This window comes from Gigantopelta aegis, chromosome 7, assembly GCF_016097555.1.
Source record: "Gigantopelta aegis isolate Gae_Host chromosome 7, Gae_host_genome, whole genome shotgun sequence".
NCBI classification, from domain to species: domain Eukaryota; kingdom Metazoa; phylum Mollusca; class Gastropoda; order Neomphalida; family Peltospiridae; genus Gigantopelta; species Gigantopelta aegis.
In genome coordinates, this window is record NC_054705.1 from 1,401,922 (window position 1) to 1,415,245 (window position 13,324).

The window sequence follows — 13,324 nt, forward strand, 5'->3', positions numbered from 1 at the left end:
CATAATCAAGTTTAGACCTCACAAGAGATCTATACAGACGGAGCATAACCTTGCGGTCTGCTCCCCATTCCGTATTACCAATAACTTTTAAAATATTGAGAGCTTTTAAGCCCTTCTTTTTAACATATTTAAGATGGGGCACAAAAGATAGCTTCCTGTCAAATATAACCCCCAGAAATTTAGTCTCCTCCACAACTGGAATTGGATTTTGTCCAAAAACAACTGTGGATCTAAGTGGAGACCTCTTTTCTGGCAGATATGCATACAAACCGTTTTTGCCTTTGAGAATCTAAAGCCATTGTCAGTTGCCCATTGATGAAGTTTATTCAAGCAAAGCTACAGCTTAAGTTCAATGATACTCATATTGGACGATCTATAACAAATCTGAAAATCATCGACATATAACGAGCAATCGACACCAGGTGTTAAACACTGGGTGATGCTGTTAATTTTCACAGAAAATAGAGTTACAGACAGGATACTACCTTGAGGCACACCCATCTCCTGTGGGTGAATGTCGGACAAAGTCGACCCCACCCGGACTTTAAAAGATCTATCTCTTAAAAACTGAGATATAAAAACTGGAAGTCGACCTCTTAGGCCCATGCCATGGAGGTCGTTTAAAATCCCATACTTCCACGTGGTGTCGTAAGCTTTCTCCAAATAAAAAAACACTGAAACCAAGTGCTGATTATGGATGAAAGCTTCCCTACAAAACGTTTCAAATCTAACAAGATGATCAACCGTGCTACGTCTAGATCTGAACCCACATTGCACGTTAGTGAGCAATTTGTGAGATTCAAGATACCAGACAAGTCTACGATTGATCATGCGTTCCATGGTTTTACAAATGCAACTTGTCAAAGCGATAGGGCGATAGCTAGTAGGATTGGTTGGATCCTTACCAGGCTTGGGAATAGGAATGATAATAGCTTTCCTCCAATCAGAAGGAAAGTCACCAGAAATCCAGATGTTATTAAAAATATTCAAAAGAACCATCAAAGATGATTCAGGTAAATGTTTTAATAACTGATAATGAATTCCATCTGGTCCTACTGAAGTATCATGGGCTCTACGAAGAGCATCCTGCAATTCCTCCATAGAGAAACGCCTGTTGTACACTTCAGCATTTTCAGATGAAAAATTAATGGACTGCTTTTCAGCTGTAGTTCTGACAGATGTAAAAGCATCTGTACTGAAAGCAGAAGATGAGTTATGAGAAAAGTTGTCTGCCAATGCATTAGCAATGTCACGATGAGACGTGACATCCGTATCATTGACAGACAAATGATGAACTGTATTACTGGATTCTTTACCTTTGATTTTACGGATCCTATTCCAGACAGATTTTACTGATGTTTGTGAATTCAACTTGGAGACAAAAGTTCTCCAAGATGTTTTCTTACTCTGTCTAATCTCTCTGCGAGCCTTAGCCCTAGCAATACGAAATGCATCCAGGTTGTCTGCTGTAGGTTCACGTTTGAACCGCTCAAGCAACCTGTTTCGCTCTTTGAATGCATCTTTGCAAGTATCATTAAACCATGGTTTATTGAAACGCTTTGGCACTGCCGAAGTCTTAGGAATAGTTTCATCTGCAATGTCCTTCAAGATGGAAGTGAACAAAGACATGGGATCATCAGCATCAGTAATGGCAAATTGTTGCAGACGAGTGCTGCACAGATGCTGAAACTGACCCCAATTTGCCTTCGCCAACTTCCACCTTTGAACCCTTTCAAGTGATGGTGGTCCATCATTCTCCAAAATAATGGGAAAGTGGTCACTACCACAAAGGTCTGAACCAACTTTCCAGGAGAAATCAAGAAAAAGTGATGGACTACAAAGAGTTAAATCTATAGAAGTGAAAGAACCACTTGCAGAATGAAAATATGTATGACTTTTATCATTAAATAAAAGTAAGTCATTTTTGAGAATTAAGTCTTCTAATTGTTTTCCTCTAATATTTACATCCTCGCATCCCCACAAGGTGTGGTGACCATTAAAATCTCCCATAACAATGAAGGGAGTAGGGAGCTGGTCAAGAAGACCTTGAAGATGATTACGAGGTGGCAAGTAAACTGAACACAGAGTTATAGTTTTATGAGCCGTGACCTTTACAGCCACAGCTTGTAAATGTGTAGTTAATGCTACTATACTCTGAGGAATGTTTTCATTAACAAGAATGGATACACCCCCAGATGCTCTATTTTCAGTTTCTTGAAACTTATGATAGAGGTTAAATCCTCTCATGGTAATATGATCAGTGTCCTTCAAGAAAGTTTCCTGAAGACACACTGCAAGAGGATTATGTTTTTGAATTAAAAGACTTAATTCATCAAAATTGGGCCTAAGTCCACGGCAGTTCCACTGAATGACTGAATTAGCCATTAGGGGGAAGTACGGGAGTTATCTTTGGCTTATGAGATCTGTGTGGTTGTGGAAGATCATCTGGCACTATATCCATTTGATCATCCACATCAGCCAAAGGTTCAAATGGATTGTTGGTTAGAACCAACTGCTTTTCATATTTCTTCAATCGTCCCGAAGAAGAATCCTTATTGTGTTTCTTAGTGTCTTTTCGTGGCGGAGGCTTACTGGGACCTGGCTCCCCAGAAGATAAGCCTCTTGGTGGATTTCCAGAATCCAAAGACACCTGGGCAGATTTTGAAACTTTGTTAGTAGCAGCTTTTGCAGCTTGCTTTTGCACCTTTTCAAGATCAGAAATCTTCTTAAATTTATCCTCACTGTTTGGCCAAGTCAAGTCAGTTTGAATAGCTACACTGGTTGTAGAAACCTTCACAGCTGTGGCATAAGATTTACCCGATGCCACGTGTGTGGAAGCATCTACAAATTTTCTAGCATCAGTAAAGGACAGGTGTTTTTCTACTTTCACCTGCTGTACCTGTTTTTCCACTTTCCACTTTGGGCACTCTCGCGAGTACGCAAAGTGTTTCCCTTTACAATTGGTACATATCACATCATTTTGACACTCCTTGCTGTCATGGTCAAACTGACCACAACGAGCACATGTCAATGTGTTGCGACATGTATTCTGTCCGTGTCCAAACTTTTGACATTTAAAACACCGTAAAGGGTTAGGAATGTATGGCACAACATGTATATGCAAATACCCTGCCTTAATAGAGTCTGGAAGGTTAGGTGTGTTAAATACTAGGATCAAAGTATTCGTCGGAACAAGAGCGTTATTCCGGCGAACGTTTATCCGCTTGACTGACAACACACCTTGTGATGAGAGATTTTCGCAAATCTCATCCTCACTAACTCCTTCCAAGTCTCTAGACCGAACTACTCCTTTTGATGAATTAAGAGTAGCATGAGGACTAACATTGATGGAAATGTTACAAAGCATTTTTGATTTAAGAAGATTTCTAGAATGACTCTCTGTTGAACATTCAATCAACAATGAGCCATTCCTCAATTTCTTAACACTTTTGGGCTCTCCAGCCAAGCCTTCAAGCCCTTTTTGTATCGCAAAAGGCGACAGTTTCATCAAGGCCCCATCATCGGAAGAACCGATGACAAGAAACCTTGGCCAAGATTTCAAAGAAATAACCTTCGATTTCTTAACATGCAATGTCATAGACTCTTCATCTGACGACGAAGAGTCCGAAACTTCGGTGTGGACCCTTTTCAGGGTCCCATCAAAAGTTAGTGTTGTTGTTTGAGCCATAATATAGTTCATATAATTCATCAATCATGCTCCCCACCCACCATCGAGTCCAACAAGGGGACATGAAGCTGCGGATAACCAGCAGACAATCATGCCAGGGATACATGGTTGATATACTCAGGCAATAAGAAAGAAAAAATCACCTGATTGACCCTAGCCACCGCCCCAAGAGCAACAAAACATATGACCATTCAAACAATGTTTGTTCTTTACAAATGTAACAAATCAAAGGGTTGTATGCCCTCGAGCTTGACGTGACCAGCCGATTGATCAGGTCGGGCCTTCCTGACCACCCGTCTATATGAACTCCGGGCCAAAGTGATGTATTGTCAGAAGTCATACCCGCAGGTATGCCCCAACTCAATCACCAGGATCCCATCATCCATTTTCACGGGTTGCACCTCACGGCAAACAAGGCGCCTCATACGAGGAGTTGTGCATTTATTGGCCATTCTATAAAAGAATGTTCACCCCTGCACCACGGTGAGGTTAATGCACACACAGGGGTTAATTGAATTGAAAACAATCTCATAATCCACATGTAAATGAAAAAAATCATTCATATTTATTTTGTTGATGGTTGGTGACCAGTAAAATGATGACTGTTCCAAGTCATAGTTACTGAAAGTAATTATAACACACATTTCATTAACTGACTATTAACAGTTAAAAACCCAGAAATTGTTTAAACATAGTTTTATAGTTCCATTACAACTCAAATCATCCCCCCCCCCCCCCCCCCCCCAAATACCTATTGTTTTTATGTATATGTTAATATCACTAAAATATGGATTTCACACATTTGTTTATCTCGCAACAGGTTGAATAATGTTGCTACATATGCTGTTTGAGTGCTACTTTTCTCCTACTTTTTCCTTCTATTGTCCTACCTTTTCTTCATTTTCAGTCCTACTTTTTCAATAGGGTGTTCTGGAAAGCCTGGAATATGATAAATAACATGCAAACACTTCATTAATAAGTTAGGTATTCCACAATTTGCATTAGATTTCAAGTCTGTTTCTTACATGCTAGGTTATGAAGATTTCACAACAGAAGGGATGCCCACTAATGGCATTAGTGTTCTTTGATGGGAGACGTTTAAAAGTAACAGGTATCTTTGCATGCAATATTTTACAGACATATAATTACGCACTTGTTTTTTCTAGGATATGTGATGGCATCAGCCACTTTTTTATACCGTAATTCACAACAATATATTCCTTGTACATGTATTAATAACCTAAATGAAATAACTACTTTATCATTTATACTGGATCAGCATCATTTACCCACAAATGTGTTTCAACTTAATTACCCATTTGGCTCAGCTAGGCACCTGACCATGATTACATCATACTTCAGATCTGGAATTAATAAATGGCATTAGTCTAATAATTATATTGTTGCAATTTTTTCTATTTTGTGAAAATTGTGAAATAGAAATGCATATGTAAAAAATTTTTATTTATATACCTACACAGCTGAATGTAATTTTTGTCCACATAGTTTGCTTGGATATCTTTTTTAGGTTCTCCCAGTCTGTGCAAAGCGGTTGCACTTGACATTAACACAGCATCATTATTTAAAAAAGCATCATCTTTACAAGATAAACATGGTATTTGTAACAATATTAAGAATAATAATGTTATATTAGATAAAAACAAGACAAAACAACAAAAAGTAATGATACTACTGCTATATATGTGTTCAGTTTAAAAGTGTAATCTGGTTTTGACTTTACTGGTAACTCATTTATTACAGTCTATACAATAGCAAGTATTGACTACTTCAGTTTCTTTATTCCTATAAATTGATCATATGTCATAGCTTAGGAATAATTACTGGAGACCTTGATTAATAATGTACACAAAAGCTATTTACAGGTTATGTTCAGTTTAACTTTTGTTACAATAAGTAAATTTGTGTTACAATGTATGACTCAAAATTTAAATTGCCACTGAAATGTTTGTATCATGTGTTTATGTTGATAGATTTGCCAAGTCAACAAATTCTGCGCCTCCATGCATCAATCGATTGGGATCAAGTTTCTCGACTTGATGTACTTCGAACAGCGTATTCGAGAGTGGTTCCAAGAAAAGGTATTTAGAAAATGTACTTAACTGAAATGTATATGGAAATAAGAAAATCGTTAAAGGCTCTTTCTCCTTCCAGTTTGTGTTCAATGACCAAAGCCGGCAGCTCCACTGTGTACCTATATGACTTTCATTATGGTCAGTTTGTTGCAAAATTGTCACATAATGTACAGGGTGGCAAATTGAGGGTCGGGATCTGTCATTGCCACTTTTTGCCTATATTCATGGGTGGATCCAGGCCATATTTTTAGGTGGGGACCAAGAAAAAAGGGGCACATTGACTCGTTAAAAGGGCATCTTAATAAAAAATGTATACTATGTGGTGAACTCCATTGAGACGCACATCTGCAAGCTCGCAACTTAACCTTATGCATCTAATAATGCTTACGTGCCAAACAAATTTTATACAAACAAAAAGGGCACTTGAACATTTTGAGGGCACTTAAAAAATGTGTGGGGGATGCATCCCCCTGGTCCCCCCTCTTGCTGAAGTATAACTTTTATATGAAATTTATTTAAAATTTGATTGTGATCATTTGGCGTTTGCTTACCCTTTCTGTATCACTAATTTTATAGCTGGCAGCAAATATCCCACTTACGGTGGATGTCCACCTCCATTCTGGCCAGATGATGTGCCATTTATGTAGCTAATCAGAGAAGCTAATATGCCAAGTCCATTTCACATAAATGTATTTTCTCGATGCATGAAATGTTCTCATCTTTGTTACTGATGGTATTGTTACAATCTTCAATTTTTACTTGAACAATTTAAATGGTAAATCAGTCTGTTTTCATACTAGAAAAGGAAATTTTCTAATTGGTCTATAAAACACCAATACAATATTTATGGTACAATTCACAAATGGCAAACATTTTCTTTAAGTAATAATGTACATCTTGCCGTTATGAAAATATATGAAGAAAAATCTAAATATAGCTTTGCCTATTTATCTCTTTTTAAACATTCAACATCAGATATGTACAACATTTGTCTCTTGTTTCATGATACATGAAAATTGTTTTTAGTATAAGTCTGAATTAAGTTTCATGTGTATTCACAATTCATTGATGATTTGTTTTCATGCTATTATTATTTCCATGTAGAATGAGGTCCAGAAAAATCAAAAGACCATTAAAGTTTTGGAATCGGTTTGTACCTTTTTTTTCATTTAAGATACCTCATGGAATAATATTCTTTTGTGCTGGTAATACTGAAGCTAGGTGACTGATGCAGACCCCACACTTTAAGTTCAGCTGGCACTGGCAGAATATGAGTGTCACTGCAAATCAACAGATATTACAAAACAAATTTCTTTTGCTTTAATAAAATAATATAGGCCTGATGTAGAGGAACAGAGGAAAATGCCTCTTCAAATAAATTTTAGTGACATTGAAAATTAAAATAGTAATATTTTACTTCAGGTTGTTCCAAAAATGTATGGACATCCAGAATCACTTAATTTTAAATGAGCCCTGTACTTCATGTCCAATGTCTAAATATCTTTTTTATTTCCTGGCACGGAATGCAATCTAGCACCGTTCGGTGCTTCATCAAACCTTGCAGGCAAGGAAAGCCTGGGATGGTGGTGTGTAACGTACAATAACCTTGATATTATTTCAGTCTTCTTATTTTTTTCGTTTTTAGGCACAACATCCACAACGTCCACAGTTCAACGGCAGCCAGCTGAACAGTCAATCAATTCTGACTTGCTTCAAGGTCTGAAAAGATGCATTAAAGTTTAAAATTTAGCATCAAATGTTTGATTTTTCATCTTAAATTACATTTTTAATTTGAGAATCATTGTTTGAAAACATGTGTTAAATGCAGATCCAAGATAATTGTTACACAATGCAAAGCTCATGCTTGCTTACCTACTTATGCCCGTCATCCCATCTGGGGCATAGGCCATTGACTACAGTTTTCAAAGCTCATGCGCCAAGGCGAATTGATTGAAAAAAAACTGTCATTGTATTTTTCCAGTTATTGCAGTTATTTGAGTTTTGAAGTGACATTCGGGCCTACCACAAAATAATGTGACATGATCAGAGATAGGCCTAGTGTGTTGATGGTAAAAATTGAAATCACTTTGTGGTTATAGAACATAAATTTGTTTACCGGTATTTCTATTACTTATTTCTAGAAAAAATAATTAAAACTTGTTTTAATTTGCTCAATAAATCTTGTTATGGATACTAAGTTAATATATATTTTCACATAAAGGGACTGTGTTGAGTTTGCAGCCATTGTAAGATGTTTCCAACTAACAGAGCCTTTTTGGCTACTGAAATTACATTTTTAATACATTATCTTGTTCAGAATATCAGTCACTGTATATACAGTATGTTTGCAGGCATGTGCTAATGTATGTAACAGACTGTTTTAATTATTATTTGTCATGTATATCTTTTGTACGCAAGAGAGTATTGGAAGGTAAAATTAGGTTTGGGCTAATAAAAACATGATGACAACAAACACCTTCTTTATACAGATACAGATGCTGCTATTCTAATATGGAAATATTTTCATTGTAATTTTAGTCTCCTTATATTAGTACCAAAGTATGACATAATATTGATTGTTAAAATAAGTACCTATCATTTCATACTATGATTTTATTTCCTGTACCTTTAAACATAACAGTGCACCAATCAGAAATAAAACATTTCCTTCCTTTCTTTGTTATCAACGTTATCAATGTAAAAATGCATTTTATGTTTTTCAGAAAATCTTATCACAGAGATTACATGTGGTAGCACATCAACTCCACACAAGTTCAAAGAAGGAATTAAATATGTTGTGGGTGGGGAATGTCTGGATTTTGCTGATCTGAATTCACTTGCAAGCAATAACTGGCTTCATGACAAGGTGTCCATAATGATAAAAATTTATAGAAAGGAATACAATTGCTGCAAATGCCCTAGTTTATGTGATGCAATGCCCTAAAAATTAAAACGGCCTGAAGTCCGTGTCTTGTTTTTGTATTTCAGTAATTAATCATCATATTTGCCCTCATGACACTGTTTTCAGTTATTTATTTTGAATGGGTGTTGTTATGGTGTATTAAGACACTTGTTAAAGTTTGACTTTTTGCCCTACCTTCCGACCGTAATGCCATACCCAAACTTGCAGTTATATTTATATATTTTTCATTCAAATACTACAAACTATTTCCAGGTTATTAATGCATTCTTGAACTTGCTGATGCTACAGGAAAGTGACAAAAAGATGATGTATGTAATACCATCATACGTAAATGTCTTATGGAACAGTGGCCAGTTCAATACATGTCTGTATGATAAGGTGAGTATTACTTAAATTTCGGTCATATATCACCATAATTGTCTTCACATATTAGTAGAGAGAAATTGTTTTGATACATTGCTATTATACGTTGCTTTATCAGTAGAATGATGTATTTTTTTTTAAATACATATGTTAGGTACATAAGTCTTAGTCATAAGATAAGATAAGTATTTAAGTGCTCAGACTGGGAGTGTTTCAAGACATTTAAATTTCATTCATAACATTCTCTAATATTATCTTTGGCACTATCACTTTAGGTTGCAATTATAAAAACTGTTGTTCATGGTATTGTTGATAGAAATGTTTGAAAGTTACAGTGCTATATACCTTTTTTAACTTCATATCCGTAAACTAAGCAGACATTTTGATAAAATGCCAATAAGTGAATTGTTTCTGTTTACGTTCATAAACTTCAAAGGCACAAGTGTTCTATTACGATAACATTTTACATTTGTTCACCATAACTACTTGACCAATTACAACTGAATGTTTTGCAAACTCCTTTGTTATATGAAAACATTGTGAAAATGGAAAAGTTAAGCCAATTTGTTAAAATCTTCTGTACTTCCAGAAAAGCTAGAACTAAAGAATTTTAATCAGGCAGGGTGCTGCAATTTATGCATGGGGGTTAAACAGTTTTTCTATGGGTGGTTGGGTCATGCTGCCCTGCAAAATATAGATTTATAATGGAAATTTCCCTTTTTGTGGCATTGAGTCAATAATGTACTCAGGTGACCTATACATTGTAGGACCTATTGTTTTATTTTAGGTTCACCTCGCCCTCTACACGTGGATATTTCTGCCAGTCAACATCAATGGTAACCACTGGGTTCTGCTGGCAGCCAATGTTCAGAGCAGATCGGTTTGTGTTCTTGATTCCATGGCAGGTGAAAACTCTGCTGTTATTAACAATTGGAAGTAAGTAGATTATGTGTTTAAATAATTCGTCTCAATATATAAAGAGAAACATGCAATTGAATATCTTTTTGTTATTTATTTGTGCTGTTAGTCTGTACCTCTTTTTTTACTTGCATGCTGTTTGCAATGTTAACATTGAAATGTGAGAATTGTTTTTGAATGCAAGAAATGAAAACAAAGTCTCAAGCATTTGTTGATTAATGAAGTACAAGGTTATTGCATTTATCAGTGTTCATTTTGGAACATTCACTTGTAAAGATCCGTAACGTATAATATTTGTTGTAGAACATTCATGGAAATCAGGGCTGCTGTGGTAGGAGAACTGAAAGAAGAGTGGCAAGAGGGGACACTGACATCAGCAAGCCAGTCTGATAGCAGTAGCTGTGGACCATTTGTTCTTCTGGTACAGTTTTAGTATCAATTCCTATTGGGAAAGTCGACCGATTTTAATTTTTTATATGTACACAGTATACAGGAAATAATATTATTTAAACATATTAACAGAAATGCATAAATAAAACCTGCTAAATCATCTGATAAAATTTTGACTAAGCTATTAAGAACATTCTATTATTACAATAGGTTAGAGTTTCTTCTATGTCAGTAGACCATTAGCAACAAGAATTTATTTTAAATATTATTTCAATTTCATTTCTTTCAGAATGCACTTGCCTTGGTTAGAGGGGTAAATCCCAAGTCACTCGACACATCAGCTGCACATAAAATGCGGTCTTATGTTTTCACGAAGTTGTTGAATGCTTCAACAATGTTAAATAATATGTAGAGTTCTTTTCAAAAACGCTATATATCCATTTTTGTCTTTTTGAGAAATACAGCCGTGTATGGTGTATCGGCGCGTCCGGTGATTCGGCACACTTGGTATTCTTCCAGGTCTTGAGATACTGACATAAAAAAATTGTATAGCTTTATAATGTACTGTTACAGATCAAGTTTCACTTTCATTGCAAATTACCCATTTTTGACAGTTATGTCCATTGAATTTAGTAGGTGTGAACATTTGTTTTCAAGACTTTTTTCCAGGTCTTGATATACTGACATAAAATTTTGTGTATAGCTTTATAATGTACTGTTACAGATCAAGTTTCACTTTCATTGCAACTTACCCATTTTTGACTGAGTTATGTCCATTGAATTTAGTAGGTGTGAACATTTGTTTTCAAGACTTTTTTCCAGGTCTTGAGATACTGACATAAAATTTTGTGTATAGCTTTATAATGTACTGTTACAGATCAAGTTTCACTTTCATTGCAACTTACCCATTTTTGACTGAGTTATGTCCATTGAATTTAGTAGGTGTGAACATTTGTTTTCAAGACTTTTTTCCAGGTCTTGAGATATTGACATACAATTTTGTGTATAGCTTTATAATGTACTGTTACAGATCAAGTTTCACTTTCATTGCAACTTACCCATTTTTGACTGAGTTATGTCCATTGAATTTAGTAGGTGTGAACATTTGTTTTCAAGACTTTTTTCCAGGTCTTGAGATACTGACATAAAATTTTGTGTATAGCTTTATAATGTACTGTTACAGATCAAGTTTCACTTTCATTGCAACTTACCCATTTTTGACTGAGTTATGTCCATTGAATTTAGTAGGTGTGAACATTTGTTTTCAAGACTTTTTTCCAGGTCTTGAGATATTGACATACAATTTTGTGTATAGCTTTATAATGTACTGTTACAGATCAAGTTTCACTTTCATTGCAACTTACCCATTTTTGACTGAGTTATGTCCATTGAATTTAGTAGGTGTGAACATTTGTTTTCAAGACTTTTTTCCAGGTCTTGAGATACTGACATAAAATTTTGTGTATAGCTTTATAATGTACTGTTACAGATCAAGTTTCACGTTCATTGCAACTTACCCATTTTTGACTGAGTTATGTCCATTGAATTTAGTAGGTGTGAACATTTGTTTTCAAGACTTTTTTCCAGGTCTTGAGATACTGACATAAAATTTTGTGTATAGCTTTATAATGTACTGTTACAGATCAAATTTCACTTTCATTGCAACTTACCCATTTTTGACTGAGTTATGTCCATTGAATTTAGTAGGTGTGAACATTTGTTTTCAAGACTTTTTTCCAGGTCTTGAGATACTGACATAAAATTTTGTGTATAGCTTTATAATGTACTGTTACAGATCAAATTTCACTTTCATTGCAACTTACCCATTTTTGACTGAGTTATGTCCATTGAATTTAGTAGGTGTGAACATTTGTTTTCAAGACTTTTTTCCAGGTCTTGAGATACTGACATAAAATTTTGTGTATAGCTTTATAATGTACTGTTACAGATCAAGTTTCACTTTCATTGCAACTTACCCATTTTTGACTGAGTTATGTCCATTGAATTTAGTAGGTGTGAACATTTGTTTTCAAGACTTTTTTCCAGGTCTTGAGATACTGACATAAAATTTTGTGTATAGCTTTATAATGTACTGTTACAGATCAAGTTTCACTTTCATTGCAACTTACCCATTTTTGACTGAGTTATGTCCATTGAATTTAGTAGGTGTGAACATTTGTTTTCAAGACTTTTTTCCAGGTCTTGAGATACTGACATACAATTTAGTATTAACACTAGTAATATGAACAATACTAATACTACTAATACTAATTCTACTAATATTAACACTAGTAATATGAACAGTACTAACACTACTAATATCAACTAATATTAACACTAGTAATATGAACACTAGTAATATGAACAGTACTAACACTACTAATATCAACTGTTAATACTAATAATTTACTAATATTAACACTAGTAATATGAACAATACTAACATTAATTTTACTAATATTAACTACTAATACTAATTTTACTAATACTATCACTACTACAGCACTAATACTAACACTTAAGCATGATGTTGCTAGTATGAATGATAATCTCTTATCTGTTAGCTTATTTTAATTGATATTGATGTTTACAGTGTCGTTATATGAAGGCATTTTTGTCAATAAAAAACTACTATATGATTTCACTTGTTCTGTTATATTCGGATTGATTATGTTACTAACTGGTCCAGTTGCAGATAATATCAGCAGTTGATTCATTTCACAATTTTTACTGAATTAATTTCATAAAAAATTGTCATTTAATTTGTGGTAAAGAATCACTACTCTGATGCAACAAATATTAGGCAGACCTCAAACGTCATTTCACCAATACACACACAGTCTTGTAACCGACTGGAATCGATCACATACCGATCGTGCATCATGTGAGCGCTCTACCAGTGGGCTACATCCCATTCCCTTGGTTCCTTTGTAGTTTTGTCTACAAATA

General features: G+C 35.0%; 2 protein-coding genes across 3 annotated transcripts; one reads left to right on the forward strand and one right to left on the reverse strand.

The window, feature by feature from the left end:
* Positions 1 to 2,377: 2,377 nt before the first annotated feature.
* Positions 2,378 to 3,688, reverse strand: LOC121377164. The gene has a single exon (XM_041505071.1). It carries the CDS (start codon positions 3,686 to 3,688, stop codon positions 2,378 to 2,380), a length of 1,311 nt encoding a protein of 436 aa, XP_041361005.1.
* A 2,848-nt stretch (positions 3,689 to 6,536) lies between these two features.
* LOC121377549 lies at positions 6,537 to 11,829 on the forward strand. Of its 2 annotated transcripts, XM_041505593.1 has the most exons (6): positions 6,537 to 7,498; positions 8,505 to 8,647; positions 8,957 to 9,082; positions 9,855 to 10,003; positions 10,289 to 10,406; positions 10,665 to 11,829. In XM_041505593.1, the coding sequence occupies exons 3-6, from the start codon at positions 8,984 to 8,986 to the stop codon at positions 10,785 to 10,787; spliced, it is 489 nt and encodes a 162-aa protein (XP_041361527.1). In that variant the 5' UTR covers positions 6,537 to 7,498; positions 8,505 to 8,647; positions 8,957 to 8,983; the 3' UTR covers positions 10,788 to 11,829. The 2 variants fall into 2 exon arrangements, with proteins under 2 accessions (XP_041361527.1, XP_041361526.1); XM_041505592.1 differs by lacking the exons at positions 6,537 to 7,498; positions 8,505 to 8,647 and having other exon boundaries at positions 8,681 to 9,082.
* The last annotated feature ends 1,495 nt before the right edge of the window (positions 11,830 to 13,324 follow it).